Source organism: Petaurus breviceps, unplaced genomic scaffold (assembly GCF_028583685.1).
Source record: "Petaurus breviceps papuanus isolate PSGF00001 unplaced genomic scaffold, PetGlider_PUasm1.0 90823, whole genome shotgun sequence".
Taxonomy (NCBI): Eukaryota; Metazoa; Chordata; class Mammalia; order Diprotodontia; family Petauridae; genus Petaurus; species Petaurus breviceps.
This window is the reverse complement of record NW_027187352.1, coordinates 8,157,703-8,172,047: the sequence shown is the minus strand read 5'-3', so window position 1 is coordinate 8,172,047 and position 14,345 is coordinate 8,157,703. Positions and strand designations below refer to the sequence as shown.

The following is a 14,345-nucleotide window of genomic DNA, read 5'->3' as shown; positions in this document are numbered from 1 at the left end:
TAGTGTTATTGACATGCTAGTTGTTATTATTGTTGACATGCTAGCTGTTAGTGTTATTGATATGCTAGCTATTATTGTTGGTAGTGTTATTGACATGCTAGTTATTATTGTTGTTAGTGTTGATATGCTAGCTGTTATTGATATGATAACTCTTATTGTTGTTGACATGCTAGCTGTTGTTGTTGCCAACTGCTAGCTGCTATTATCATTATTCTTGTTGTTATAATTTCTAAGTCATTTTGGCTACTTGGAGTCTAGCATCTCAGTGGTGGAGGGGACCGCAGAAGTTGGCTAGACTAGCCCTTACTTGAAGTCACCCTGAGAAGTAGCTGGCATCCTTCCTCAGCTTTAGCAATTCCAATGACAGGAAACTTTATTTCTTACTCTTTCTTTTGTTGACTACTTCTTATTATTAGAGATTTCTTCTAGCCTTGAGCTAAAAGCTCTCCCTGTAACTTCCTCCTATTGCCCCTAGCTCTGAGCATCCCTCTTCACACTTCCCAGTAGAGTGAAACTGTTCCTTCTGCCTTATTATAGTCCTCCATGTGTTTGAAGATAGCAGTTTTGTTCCCCCTACACCTTCCCTCCTCCAGTCTAAACCGATTCCTATTTAATCTGTGCCTTCTTATGATACAGTTGTGGCCGTGTGTCAAACTCTAATCTATATAGAAAGATCCCTGAGGCCCATATAGTGACTTGGTTTTAAAATGTAAAGGTAAATCTATGTTTTAGTGTATTTTCATTTATTTTGTGAAATTTTCCCAATCACATTTTAATCTTGTTCTGGACACACCTGGGAGTGTTGTGGGCTGTGTGCAGTGTGTTTGACACCTCTAGTTTTTAGTTCCCTTACTGCCATGGGCACCTTCCTCTGAATACACTCAAGCTTGTCATTGTTGTCATTTTTGTTGTTGAGTGGTTTTCAGTTGTGTATGACTCTCTGATCCCAATTGGAGTTTTCTTGGCAGAGACACTGGAGTGGTTTACCTTTTCTTTCTCTAGCTCATTTTACAGATGAAAACCTGAGGCAAACAGGGTTAAGTGACTTGGCCAGGGTCACACAGCTAGTAAGTGTCTGAGGCCACATTTGAACTCAGGTCCTTCTACTCCAGGGCTGGTGCCCAATCCACTGTGCCACCTAGCCTCCCTAAGCTTGCTAATACTTCTCTCAAAGTGAGTTTACCATAACTGGGCATGATAACAAAAGCTTGCAGTTAGTGAGTATCTACTATACACAGAGCTTAATGCTGGGTACTAGGGGAGATGCAATGTTTTATAAAGTATAATAGTGATAGGGGTCTATCCAGGCAGCCTTGCTCATTGCCATCCCCTTATAATTTAATGAGGATGCTTAAATGTCCCTGGTTAGTATATTAGAACTTAGGTGGGCCTGATGGAGATAATGTTTGAGGAGACAATTTGGACTCCTGAAGGGCATCTTTAGAATTATAGAGGCTAAATGTAGTAGATAGGGGCTGGAGGCTGGAGTCATGGGATCCTACATTTAGAGCTGGAAGCAAACTTAGAATTCATTGAACCCAACTCCTTCATTTTACACATGAGGAAACTGAGGCCTAGAGAGGTCCAGTGACTTATTTAGAGAGTACTCAGGCAGAATCAGAATTTGAACTGAGGTCCCTGGACTCCAATCTAGTTCTCTTTCCATTTCCACATCTGTAATCCCTGGCATATCAGGAGTACCAAATTGGGCTTCCACCCCACTTCATCCCTGACGCTCACTGTCTTATATGACCGCAAGCAAGTCACTTCTGTAAATAGGAAATAATGCTAACTATAGCACCTGCCTCAGGGGGTTGTTATAAGACCCAAAGTGGGATAATGTTTGGGACTTGCCAAGTCATAAAAGAACCATATAATTACCAGTTATTGTTTTGAAAGTGTCTCATTCTTCACATCCTGTATGGACAGATCTTTAATGTCAAGTCAATGAGCCTTTGTTTCATGCGTGCCAGGTGCTCTGAATAAGAGGCAGAGTGGCTTTTCCCACACTCACTTTTTCTTTGTTCTTTTCTTTGATTCCTCTAGCATCAGTTCTTGAAACTCGCCAAGCCCCTCTCCAGCCTCACACCCCTGATTGCCGCTGCAAAGGAGGCCACCAAAAACAACCATTAGAACCCCCAACCCTCCCTAGCATCCACCTGCCAAGCCTGCTGTGAAACATTCCCGCAGAGACCTTCGATCCCTGGCGCGCTCCTGGTCCTTGCCTTCTCGTTGTTGTCCTCCTCTCCCTGCTCGTGTAGAGCTCTTGAGACTGGGAACCTTGGGTTAAGGTTGGCAGAAATAGCTTTGGTCCAGCATCAACAACAGATCTGGGATGGAGACACCAATCCATCCACTGCTGCTCCTAAGCCAAGAACTTGCGCTCTCTGCCATGGGCCAGGGGGCAAAGATTGCATATGAATGGTCTGGCATCTTCATGGAGAACTGCCCAATCTGATTTCCACATAGCAAAATATTTTCTTTCTCTTCCTATAACTTTTATTGTCATCCTACAAAGAAAACAGAACGATTGGGTGTCCTGATCCTGTGACAGCCTACCTCTCCTAGTATTTCCTTGCCTTCCTAATCCCAAACCACATTTACCAACCTCATTTTAACTCAAAGACTGGAACATACTGGAGGAATGGTGAACAGCTTTAACCAACAGGGGATAGGAGATGGCTTTGCTTCCTGGAGCCTGACTTGGACCCCTCTGGCCCATTGGAGGGGGAGACCTGGACTCTTCAGTGTTTGTGTGCTGCTTGTGATCAGCAGAAGGACTTGACCCAATAAAGGTCCCTGTGCTTTTTTCGTGAACCAGCCTTGCCTAATGTAACAGTTTTCAATTTTGCTCCTGTACCGGCCCCCTTCTCCCCCGAAGCTCGCTCCCTCTCACTCTCAGCATTATTTTCTACATGTTTTGTGCCACTGAGAAGTTTCCAAGGACACATGTCGGGAGAGGGGGTAACATGAGGAAAAGCTAGGGGCGGGGAAATTTGTTGAGCCATTTTTTTCTTCTTTTAGGGTGGTTATGCCTCTGCCAATTTACTATAGATTATTTTTAGAGAGAACTCAACTTGGTTTCAGCCTAGAATTTTAAACTGGACGATGAGGTTGGCTCTTTAAGGCAGATGAGTCAAGGGGGAGAATTCCAGCATTGCCAGATCTGGGGCAGGCTTGGTTACAGGGAGGATTGGATAAACTTGGCTTTTACAGTGCACGAGGAATAGCTTGAGATGATGTCTTTGGCAGCTGTGAAGGAGATGCTGTCCCATGAGATGCTTGGCTTTCCACATGCAGTTGGAATGGTTGGCTCACATCTACCCCTTCTAGTCTGTTCTCTCACCTCACCAGGGCCTGGGCTGGCATTATTAGCCATGGCCTCCCGTCAGGCCTGCTGGCCACCGAGTCCTACTTTGAAGGTGTCCCAGACTCCGTAGCACAAGTTTTTATTTCCTTCAATAAAAGGAGATGAAAATACTATATTGTGTCATCTTTCTTTATATAAAATCTTCTGGGGTCAAGAAAAATGTAGCACGTCCCACCTGGGAGAACCCAGTTTTAGCAGATGACAGGTTGTGGGTGTCCCTCCTCAGCCTCTCTCCTTTCAGTAAGTAAAGTATCCCAGGGGTTTGGAGTCAGGGGACCAGAGTTTGAATCTTGCCTCTGACACTGCCTGTCTGTTAGAGTCCTTTTAACTCTAAATCTATGGATTTTGAGTGGGCTGTACAGTTCATCCTCATTCTCCACCCACCGTTTTTTACACTGGTGAGTATAAAGAATCTCTATGCATGTGTATATATATATGCACACACATACACACACAAATGCACATATACATACACACAGATATACAAGCATGATACACTGAAAATATTACTGTAATATGAAGAATCTGGGAGCAGTTGGATGGATAAAGTGCTTGGCCTGGAGTTAGGAAGACCTGAGTTCAAATCTGGCCTCAGGTACATAGTAGCTGTGTGACCTAGGGTAAGTCATTAACCTTTGTTTACCTAGGAGGCAGCTAGGTGGCTCAGTGGATAGAACACTGAGCCTGGAGTCAGGAAGATCTGAGTTCAAATGTGGCCTCAGACTTTTATTAGTTGTGCGACCTTGGGCAAGTCACTTAACCTTTTTTTGCCTTATTCTATTGGGAAAGAAAATAGCAAAGCACTCTGGTATCTTTGCCAAGAAAATCCCTTAGACAAGGTCACAAAGAGTCAGACACAACTGAACAACTACATGGAGGACCTGAATTTGTATCCTGGCTGTGCTATATATTACCTATGTGGCCATAAGGAAATCACTTAACCTCTCTGGGCCTCAGTTTCCACATCTACAAAATGGGGGTGTTGGACTAGATATCCTTTAAAAGTCTCCCCAAGCTCTAAATCTGTGATCCTATGATACAGTGGAAAGAAAGAACCCTGAGTCTATGACTGGAAGAGCCAAATTTATGTGACCTACACAAGTCACTTTACTAAGTCCCAGTTTCTTTATACATGAGTTAAGGATAATGATACTTGGGCTACCTATCCTAAGATAATCATGAGGAAGACTGTTATAAATGGTAAAGATTTATGGAAGGGTATCACTTGTTTTCATTATTATGGATAAAGTATAATTTTGCATCAAATTCATTGTTTCTTTTTTGGCCATTGTTGGGTTTGCCAGGACTTCTCTTGGCAGTGGACCTTCTGAGCCTTCAGAACAAGCAGCAGCCTGGCAAAGAGCGTAGTTCCTTTAGATAGACTTGGTCCCTGCCCTCAGGGAGTTTACAGTCAAGTAGGGGAGCCAGAATCGTAATTTTTTCAAGAAACATTCACTGAAGCGTAAAATTCTAGAATGAGTCATGGGGGATCTTAAAAGTCATATAGCTGGATATCTACAAAGACTGCCTTTCTACAATATTCCTGATAAGGGGTCATTGGAGACCTCCCAAGACAGGAAGGATGGAACAAAAATGGTTAATAGGAAATTGAAACCCAAACTAAGAAGAGAGTTAAGCGAACACCCAGCAGCCCCTTAAAGAATTTCACTTTACTATCATGGATCAAACTCGTCACTGGATACTGAAAGGATTTTTCAATGAGACTGCTGAGCCATTTTTGAAGATTGGCAGCAAATAGGAAGAGGTATCAGTGGCCTGGCAATGGGTAATGTCCCAATTTTCAGGGAGGAGAAGAATGGGAATATTTTCAAATGATGCAGGCTAGTGAGTTTGATGTAAATTCCTGGTAAAATGCTATAGCTGATTTTTAAAGTGATAGTGCATTTAGAGCCAATGAACAGGAGGAGGGGAATCACCAAGAGCCAGTCAATTAGCTCATTAAGAACCAGAGAAACAGCAGGAAGCATCTAGGTTAGACAATGAAAAATCAGAAGACCTGAATTCAAATCCAGCCTCAGATACTACTAGCTGTGTGACTCTGGACAAGTCACTAAACTTCTGAGTTTCCATATCTGTAAAATGGGAATAATAATAACATCTACCTCCTAAGGTTGTTGTGGAAAGTGCAAACCTTGCAAGGCTCTAGAAATATTAGTTGTGACAACATGGATATAATTATAATAGCTCACATTTATGTAGCATGTTAAGGTTTGCAAAGCACTTTACATATGTTATTTGATCCTCACAATTCTGAGGAAAGTGTTGTTATGCATCTCCAAGGCAGGATTTGATCCTGGACACAGGTAGAGGTAAGTTAGGATTGGATGGGAAATGTTCCAATTTTCAAAACAGGGAAGAGAATGGATTCTGTAAATGATAGGCCAGTGAATTGGACTTTGATTCTCTGGAAGAATTCTAGAATGTATCGTTAAAGGGATGTTTAGTGAACATCTAGAAAAGAAAAGAGCTTCCGTAGTTTTTACCAAGAGCAGTCATGCCAGACTAAACCCTAATTTCTTTTTGGCAGGATTAATGGACTGGTAGATCAGGGGATGGTGTACGTAAGAGGTGACCTAGATTTAAGAAAGGCATTTAACAAATTCTCAAGATATTCTTGTGGAAAAGTGGGAGTGGTGTGGGCTAGACAAATGTGGGTGTCAGAGTAGTCATTGCTTTGGGAAGATGCCTCCAGTGGAGAGCCCTGAGGACCCATGCCTAGCCTTGTGCTGGTTTGAGGTGTTCATCAAGGACGTGGATAAAGGCATTGACGGCCTACTTACCCAAGGTGGAGGTGACACAAAGCTGGAAGAGGTAGCCAACACACTGGATGGTAGAATTGAGATTAGAAAATATTTGGACAAGAACAAAAGGAAGTCTTGGCTAGAACGTTATTAGATTGAAGGAGAAAATCTTAATAGAGTGAATTGTAAGGTCTTACACTTGGGTTTGGAAATCAACTTCACAAATACAATTATTTTAAAATGGGAAATTCATTATTAGCTCAGGCTAATTTGGCCTTACAGGCAATAGTTAGCCAATCCTTGGACTAGTCGAATGGATTTGTGATGTAGTGGAAAGAAAATGGATTAGAGAATTTAAAAGCTTGGGTTTGAGTTCTGGTTCTGTTATCTCCTAACTTTATAATAATAGCTAACATCTATACAGAATATTATGTCCCAGGCACTGTGCAAAAGTGCTTTACAATAATAATAATAACAACAACAACAATATTTATATAGCACTTACTATGTCCCAAGCATTGTGATAAGTACTTTACAATAATAAGAATAACTAACATGATAAACTACGTTCTAGGCATCATGCTAAGTGCTTTGTAATGATCTCATTTGACCCTTAAAATAACCCTGGGAGGTAGGAGTTATTACTAACCTGATTTTACAGATGGGGAAACAGGCTAAGTGACTTTCCCAGAGTAACACAGCTAGGAAGTGTCTGAGGCTGCATTTGAACTCAGGTCTTCCTGATTCCAGGCCCCATGCTCTTCCCATTGAACCACCTAGCTCCCTCTAGAAGGCAGGAGAGTTATCCCCACTTGTCAAGGAGGAAAACTGATACCCAGAGAGACGGGGGTGAGGGTGGGGGCAGTGCCAGGGCGATGCCTAAGGTCACAGGGTCAGAACCAGGAACTGACCTTGAACACACAAGTTTCCAGATTTCGAGGTCAAGGTTCTTTCCACTATGCCATGTGGTCCAAGGGAATGGTATCATTAATGGAGTCAAGGTGCCCCCTGCTGGTTGTGTGCGGTTTTTAGACAATTCCAATCTTGGCTCTGACATTTAACGAACATTTTAAGGCCTTTCTTTCTATTTGGAGGGTACTGTGGGGCCCTGGAGAAAAGGGGGTCATTAAGTACACAAAGAAACAAACAGAAAGCCAGAAGGAATCATGGACAGGCAGGTCAGCTTTGAAAGTTACATGCCGAATTTATTATATACTTAAAACAAAAGCAAGCTTGAAGTCATAGAGATTTATTTCATTTACAATCTCCTGATCTACCCTTTCTTTGGAAATGTGTACCTTACTTAATGTTAATTTCAGAATTTACAATGAAAAAAAAAACATCCTAGCCCATGACCTCAACAAACCTAGTCTTAGTAGAGTCTAGAAATATACACAGATAATTACATACTGTTTGAGGAGGGAGGCAGCTTCCTGCAGAAGGTAGACTTGAGCCTTGAAGGACCTAGAGGATCTAAGAGTAAGAAGACACTGCATTCTAGACAATCAGAAAAGCCTTGCCACACCATGGAATCATGAGCCTGGTAAACAGTCACTGGTCCCATTTGGCTGGAACTGAGTGTGATGGAGAGCATAGTGAAACAAGTCTGAATGGGTTGACTTGGGCCAGAAAAAGAAGATCCTTAAATGTCAAACCGAGGGGTCTGTGTTTTATCCTAGAGGTGATAAGCAGCCACTGGAAATTCTTGGGCAGGTAAGTAACATTGTCAGACTTGAGGAAGATTATTCTTGTAGCTATGTGGAGGATGGATTGGTGGATGAGAGGAGAATCATGGAAATGAATTAAGAAGCTATTACAGTAGTTCAGGCAAGAGATATTGAGGTACTGAACCAGGGTAGTGGCTGATTGAGTTGGAGGGAAGGAATGGAATGTCAGCTATGCTGAGGAGGGAAAATCATTAAGATTTTGCACCTGATGAACAGAATTTTAGAGAGGATAGGTATGATAGATCTCTGGAGAAAACTGAATGGGGATGAAAAGGAATATGCCTTCTTCTCAGCAGTTCATGGCACATACACAAAAATTGACCACATTCTAGGGCATAAAAACCTCACAATTCTATGCAGTAAGGCAGAAATATTAAATGCATCCTTTTCAGATCATTATGCAATAAAGGGCCATGGAAAGACAGACTAAAAACTAATTGGAAATTAAACAATTTAATCCTAAAGAATGAGTGGGTCAAACAAGAAATTATAGAAACAATCAGTAATTTCATTCAAGAGAAAGATAATAATGAGACAACATACCAAAATTTGTGGTATGCATTAAAGGCAGTTCTTAGGGGAAGTTTTATATCCCTGACTGCATACATGATTAAATTAGAGAAAAGGGAGGTCAACGAATTGGACATGCAATTGAAAACCCTAGAAAAAGAACAAATTCAAAATCCCCAATTAAATGCTAAATTAGAAATATTGAAAACCAAAGGAGAGATTAATAAAATTGAAATTAAGAAAACTATTGAATTAATAAATAAAACTAAGCTGGTTTTATGAAAAAAAAAACCCAACAAAATTGATACACCCTTAGTCAATATGATAAAAAAAGAAGAAAACCAAATTATGAGTACCAAAAATGAAAAGGGTGGATCTACCTCCAATGAAGAGGAAATCAAAACAATAATTAGAAATTATTTTTCCCAATCGTATGCACATAAATTTGACAATCTTAGGGAAATGGATGAATATTTATAAAAATACAAGTTGCCCAGATTAACTGAAGAGGAAGTAAATTACTTAAATAACCCCATCTCAGAAAAAGAAATTGAACAAGACATCAGTCAACTCCCTAGGAAAAAATCTTCAGGGCTAGATGGATTTACTAGTGAATTCTATCAAACATTTAAAGAACAATTGATTCCAATACTCAACAAACTATTTGGGAAAATTAGTGAAGGAGTCCTACCAAATTCTTTTTATGACACAAATATGGTACTGATACCTAAATCAGGAAGAGATAAAACAGAGAAAGAAAATTATAGACCATTCTCCTTCATGAATATAGATACAAAAATTATAAATAAAATACAGCAACTTATCTCAAGAATAATACACTTTGATCAGGTAGGATTTATTCCAGGAATGCAAGGATGGTTTAATATTAGGAAAACCATCAGTATAATTGATCATATCAACAATAAAACTAGCAGAAACCACATGATCATCTCAATAGATGAAGAAAAGGCCTTTGAGAAAATACAACATCCATTCCTATTAAAAACATTAGAAAGTATAGGAATAAATGGAGCTTTTCTTAAAATAATAGGTAGCATCTATTTAAAGCAATCAGCAAGTATTATATGTAATGGGAAGAAGCTAGAAGCATTTCCCATAAGATCAGGGGTGAAACAAGGGTGTCCACTATCACCCCTCTTATTCAATCTGTTGCTAGAAATGTTAGCAGTAGCAATTAGAGAAGAAAAAGAAATCAAAGGAATCAAGTTAGGCAAAGAAGAGACCAAGCTATCACTCTTTGCAGATGATATGATGATATACTTAGAGAATCCTAGAGAATCAAGTAAAAAACTACTTGAGACAATAAATAAGTTTGGCAAAGTTGCAGGATATAAAATAAACCCACATAAATCCTTGGCATTCCTATATATTTCCAATGAAATTCAACAGCAAGAGATAGAAAGAGAAATCCCATTTAAAGTTACTGTAGACATTATAAAATATTTGGGAATCTACCTGCCAAAACAAACCCAGGACCTAAATGACCACAACTACAAAACACTTTTCACACAAATAAAGTCAGATCTAACTAATTGGAAAAATATCAATTGCTTGTGGCTGGGTCGAGCTAATATAATAAAAATGACAATTTTACCTAAATTAAGTTATATACTTAGTGCCATACCAATTAATTTACCAAAAAACTACTTATAGAGCTAGAAAAAATAGTAACAAAATTCATTTGGAAGAATAAACGGTCCAGAATATAAAGGGAATTAATGAAAAGAAATGCTAGGGAAGGTGGACTAGCTATACCAGATTTCAATCTGTATTATAAAGCAGCAGTCATCAAAACTACTTGGTACTGGCTGAGGAATAGAGGAGTGGATCAATGGAATAGATTAGGCACACGAGATTCAGAAGTCAACGACTATAGTAATCTATTGTTTGATAAACCCCAAAACCCTAGTTTTGGGGATAAGAACTCACTATTTGACAAAAACTGCTGGGAAAACTGGAATATAGTATGGCAGAAACTGAGCATAGACCATTATCTAACACCATATACCAAAATCAAGTCTAAATGGGTGCATGATCTAGATATAAAAGTTGATATTGTAAGCAATCTCAGAAAACAAGGAATAGTTTACCTGTCAGATTTGTGGAGAGGGAAAGACTTTATGACTAAACAAGAATTAGAGAAAATTATAAAATGTAAAATGGATAATTTTGACTACATGAAATTAAAAGTTTCTGTACAAACAAAGCGAATGTAACCAAGATTAAGAGGGAGGTGGGAAACTGGGAAAGAATTTTTACCACCTATGTCTCTGACAAAGGCCTCATTTCTAAAACATACAGAGAATTGAGTCAAATTTATAAGAATGCAAGTCATTCCCCAATTGATAAATGGTCAAAGGATATAAACAGGCAATTTTCAGGAAAAGAAATTAAAGATATCTATAAGCACATGAAGAAATGCTCTAAATCACTATTGATTAGAGAAATGCAAATCAAAACAACTCTGAGGTAACACATCTCACCAGTCAGATTGGCTAGGATGACAAAACAGGAAAATGACAAATGCTGGAGAGGATGTGGGCAAATTGGAACACTAATGCATTGCTGGTGGAGTTGTGAACTGATCCAACCATTCTGGAGAGCAATCTGGAACTATGCCCAAATGGCTACAAATACTTTCATATCCTTTGACCCAGCAATACCACTTCTAGGGTTATATCCCAAAGACATCATAGAAGTGGGAGGAAGATCCATATGTACAAAAATGTTTATAGCAGCTCTTTTTGTGGTGGCAAAGAATTGGAAATTAAGGGGGTGCCCATCAATTGGGGAATGGCTGAACAAGTTGTGGTATATGCATGTCATGGAATATTATTGTGCTATAAGAAATGAGGAGCAGACGTTCTTCATATTTACTTGAAGAGGCTTATACGAACTGATGCTGAGTGAGAAGAGTAGAGCCAGGAGAAATTTGTACACAATTACAGACACAACGAATGTGTGATGACCAACTTTGATAGACTGGACTCTTCTCAGCAATGCAGTGATATAAGTCAATCCCAAAAGACTCATGATGGAGAGAAATGTGTGCACCCAGAGAAAGAACTAGAAAGAACTGAGTTTATATCCAGATGGAAGCAAAATACCTGATCTTTTTCCTTTTCTTGTTTGGTTTTGTGTCCTCTTTACCATTTTTCATTCCATCTGATACATTCTGTCTTTATAACCTGACTAATGTATAATGTGAAAGTATTTACAGATCCTACACTTGACTATATGCCGCCATGGCGGGGAGGGAGGGGGACAAAATGTGAAACTCAAGAAATTGTGGAATTGAATCCTGTAAACTAAAAGGAAACAAACAAATTAATTAAAAAAATGATAACAGAAAAAAAAGATTTGGCACCTGATTTGTGAAAGGGAGATTAGGAAGAGTGAAGGCTCAGAAATGGATCTGAGTTTGTGAACTTGGGTAACTAGAATGGTATTGAATCAGGACTTATTTGTTGTTCACTCATTTCAGTCATGTCTGACTCTTCATGATCCCATTTGGGGTTTTCTTGGCAAAAATACTGGAGTGGCTTGCCATTTCCTTTTGCAGCTCATTTTACAGATGAGGAAACTGAGCAAACAGGGTTATGTAACTTGCCCAGGGTCACACAGTATCTGAAGCCAAATCTGAACACAGGTCTTCCTGACTCCAGGCCCAGAGTTGTATTCACTTTGCCACCTAGCTGCCTTATAAAACTTATTAGTTTTCCATATTAGGAAGGATAAATTTACAGGGAAAGGTAATGAGTTTTGTTTTGGACAGATTGAGTTTTCTATGCCCATATGACATCCAGGTGGAAATGTCTAAATTGCAGAAGAGACAGGTTGAATATATAGAGTTGCGAGTTCTTTCTTTTCTTTCTTTCTTTCTTTTTGGAGGGGAGAGGCGAGGGCAATAGGGGTTAAGTGACTTGCCCAAGGTCACACAGCTAGTAAGTGTCAAGTGTCTGAGGCTAGATTTGAACTCAGGTCCTCCTGGAGTTAGGATGAAAATTGAGCCCATGGAGGCAGAGCAGAGCACTGAATAAAGAGAGCCTAGGGAAGCCTCAGGATACATAGACATGAAAGGTAGTATATAAAATCAGTTTAATTGGTCGAAGGAGCCTCAGAAATAATCCAGTCTAACTCATTTTACATACAAAAAAAGGATACTCATAGAGACGAAGTTAATTCATTCTAGATCTTCACCATCATTCTTTCCACTGTACTTCTCTCCCTCTCTCTGGTTATCCAGCCAAAGAAGGGAAGGAAGAAACAGTCAGATGGAAGATCTAGGAGAGAGCATCATTCTAAGAATCCAGAGAGGAAAGAGTGTGCCAGAGGTGGGGTGGTTAACAGTATAGACAGGTCAAGGAGGATGAGGACAGAGGAAAGGCCACTGGATCTAGCAGTTAAGAAACCTCTGTTCATCAAGGAGAGCTGTGTCAGTCAGCTAGTGGGGTCCAAAGCAGGACGCAAGGATTAGAGAATTAAGACGGAACTGGGACAGGGAAGGCAATGAAAGTGGATAGATTTTTTTTTTATTTTAGGATTTTGATTGTAAAAGGAAGAAAGAAATAGGATGATAGCTTGATAGGCTGGCAGGATCAAGAGAGTATCTTTTTAAAAAAAATATTAATTTATTTTTAGTTTTCAACATTCACTTCCATAAGATTTTCAGTTCAAGAGAGGGTCTTTTAAGGATGCCTTTGAAAGTTTGTGGGTATTGAGGCAGGAGCCAGTAGATAAGGAAGGATTGAAGATGAGAGAAAAGGGACGATTGAACTGATAGGGTCTTGGTGGAGATGGGAGAGGATGGTACCAAGGGCACACACCAAGGTTTGGGCCTTAACAAGTCCAGGCAGTTCTTCATCAGAGATTGGAACAAAGGAAAGGTGAAGGGAATGATGAGAGGTTTTGAGGGGTATTTTAGGGGAAGAGGGAGTCATAATGAGCGATACCTATTTTTCTCAGGAAATTATGAAGCTAGGTCTTTCACTGAGAGTGAAGGAGGAGGGAGGTGGGATGGCGGTGTCAAGCCAAAGAAGCATTTATTAAATGCTTACTTACTATGTGAAAGGAACTATACTAAGTGCTGGAGATACAAATACAAGCAAAAAGAGAGTTCCTGCCCTCAAAGAGCTTACATTCTAATGGAGGAAAAAATTAAAAAGAAAGCTTTGACAAAATGAGGGATGGGGTTGGGTACGAGATCTCTTCATGGGAGGGGCCTAAAAGTCTAGAGAAGCAGAGATGGCTAGTCTGGGCCCTTTCTCCAGAATGGAAGTTCTGGGAAGAATTCATCAGTGGGCAAGGACTTTGCTAAGATGACTGACATTTTGTGAGGGGAAGATGGGTACTAACTCCCCTTTCCCCTCTAATCCCTCTCCTAAACCCTCTGCAATGGATTCCTTCCTTCCTTCCTTCCTTCCTTCCTTCCTTCCTTCCTTCCTTCCTTCCTTCCTTCCTTCCTTCCTTCCTTCCTTCCTTCCTTCCTTCTTTCCTTCCTTCCTTCCTCCAACTAGTGGTCGTGAAAGTGGACAGATTTTTCAACAAGCATTATGTATTTGACCCTTTATTGGGCATTGGATTCCTGCCTCTGATTCTTGCTCCTTGTTTGACCTTGGGCAAGTAATTTAACATTCAGGACCTCCAGTTTCCTTATCTGTAAAATGAGGGGTTTGCACTGAGTGTCTTCTAAATTCCATTTTGACCCTCCATCTATGATCCTGTGGTTCCTGCTATTGGGCAACTCACTTAACCTCAATTGCTCTGCTCTCCCCCCTCCAAAAAAAAAAGAAAAAGAGGTGAAGAGAATAGAATTGGAATACTTGACGTCAGTGTCTGGCAAAATTCTGGAATGCATAATTAAAAGGATAGTTGGTAAATATCTAGACCAGATATTGTTAACCTGGGGTCCCTGGACTCATATGAGGTTTGTGGATGGATTTCAGGGGGGCCATG

General features: G+C 40.0%; 1 protein-coding gene across 9 annotated transcripts in view; it reads left to right on the top strand.

The window, feature by feature from the left end:
* PAK1 (p21 (RAC1) activated kinase 1) overlaps positions 1-3,481 on the top strand; it is a 205,465-nt gene extending 201,984 nt beyond the window's left edge. For 8 of the 9 annotated variants that reach the window (XM_069070913.1, XM_069070915.1, XM_069070917.1 and 5 more), the window contains one exon: positions 2,047-3,481. In XM_069070913.1, coding sequence (XP_068927014.1) covers positions 2,047-2,133 — 87 coding nt within the window. In that variant the 3' untranslated portion in view covers positions 2,134-3,481. The remainder of the gene's footprint in view (positions 1-2,046) is intronic. The other variant, XM_069070920.1, reaches the window with a different exon arrangement.
* The last annotated feature ends 10,864 nt before the right edge of the window (positions 3,482-14,345 follow it).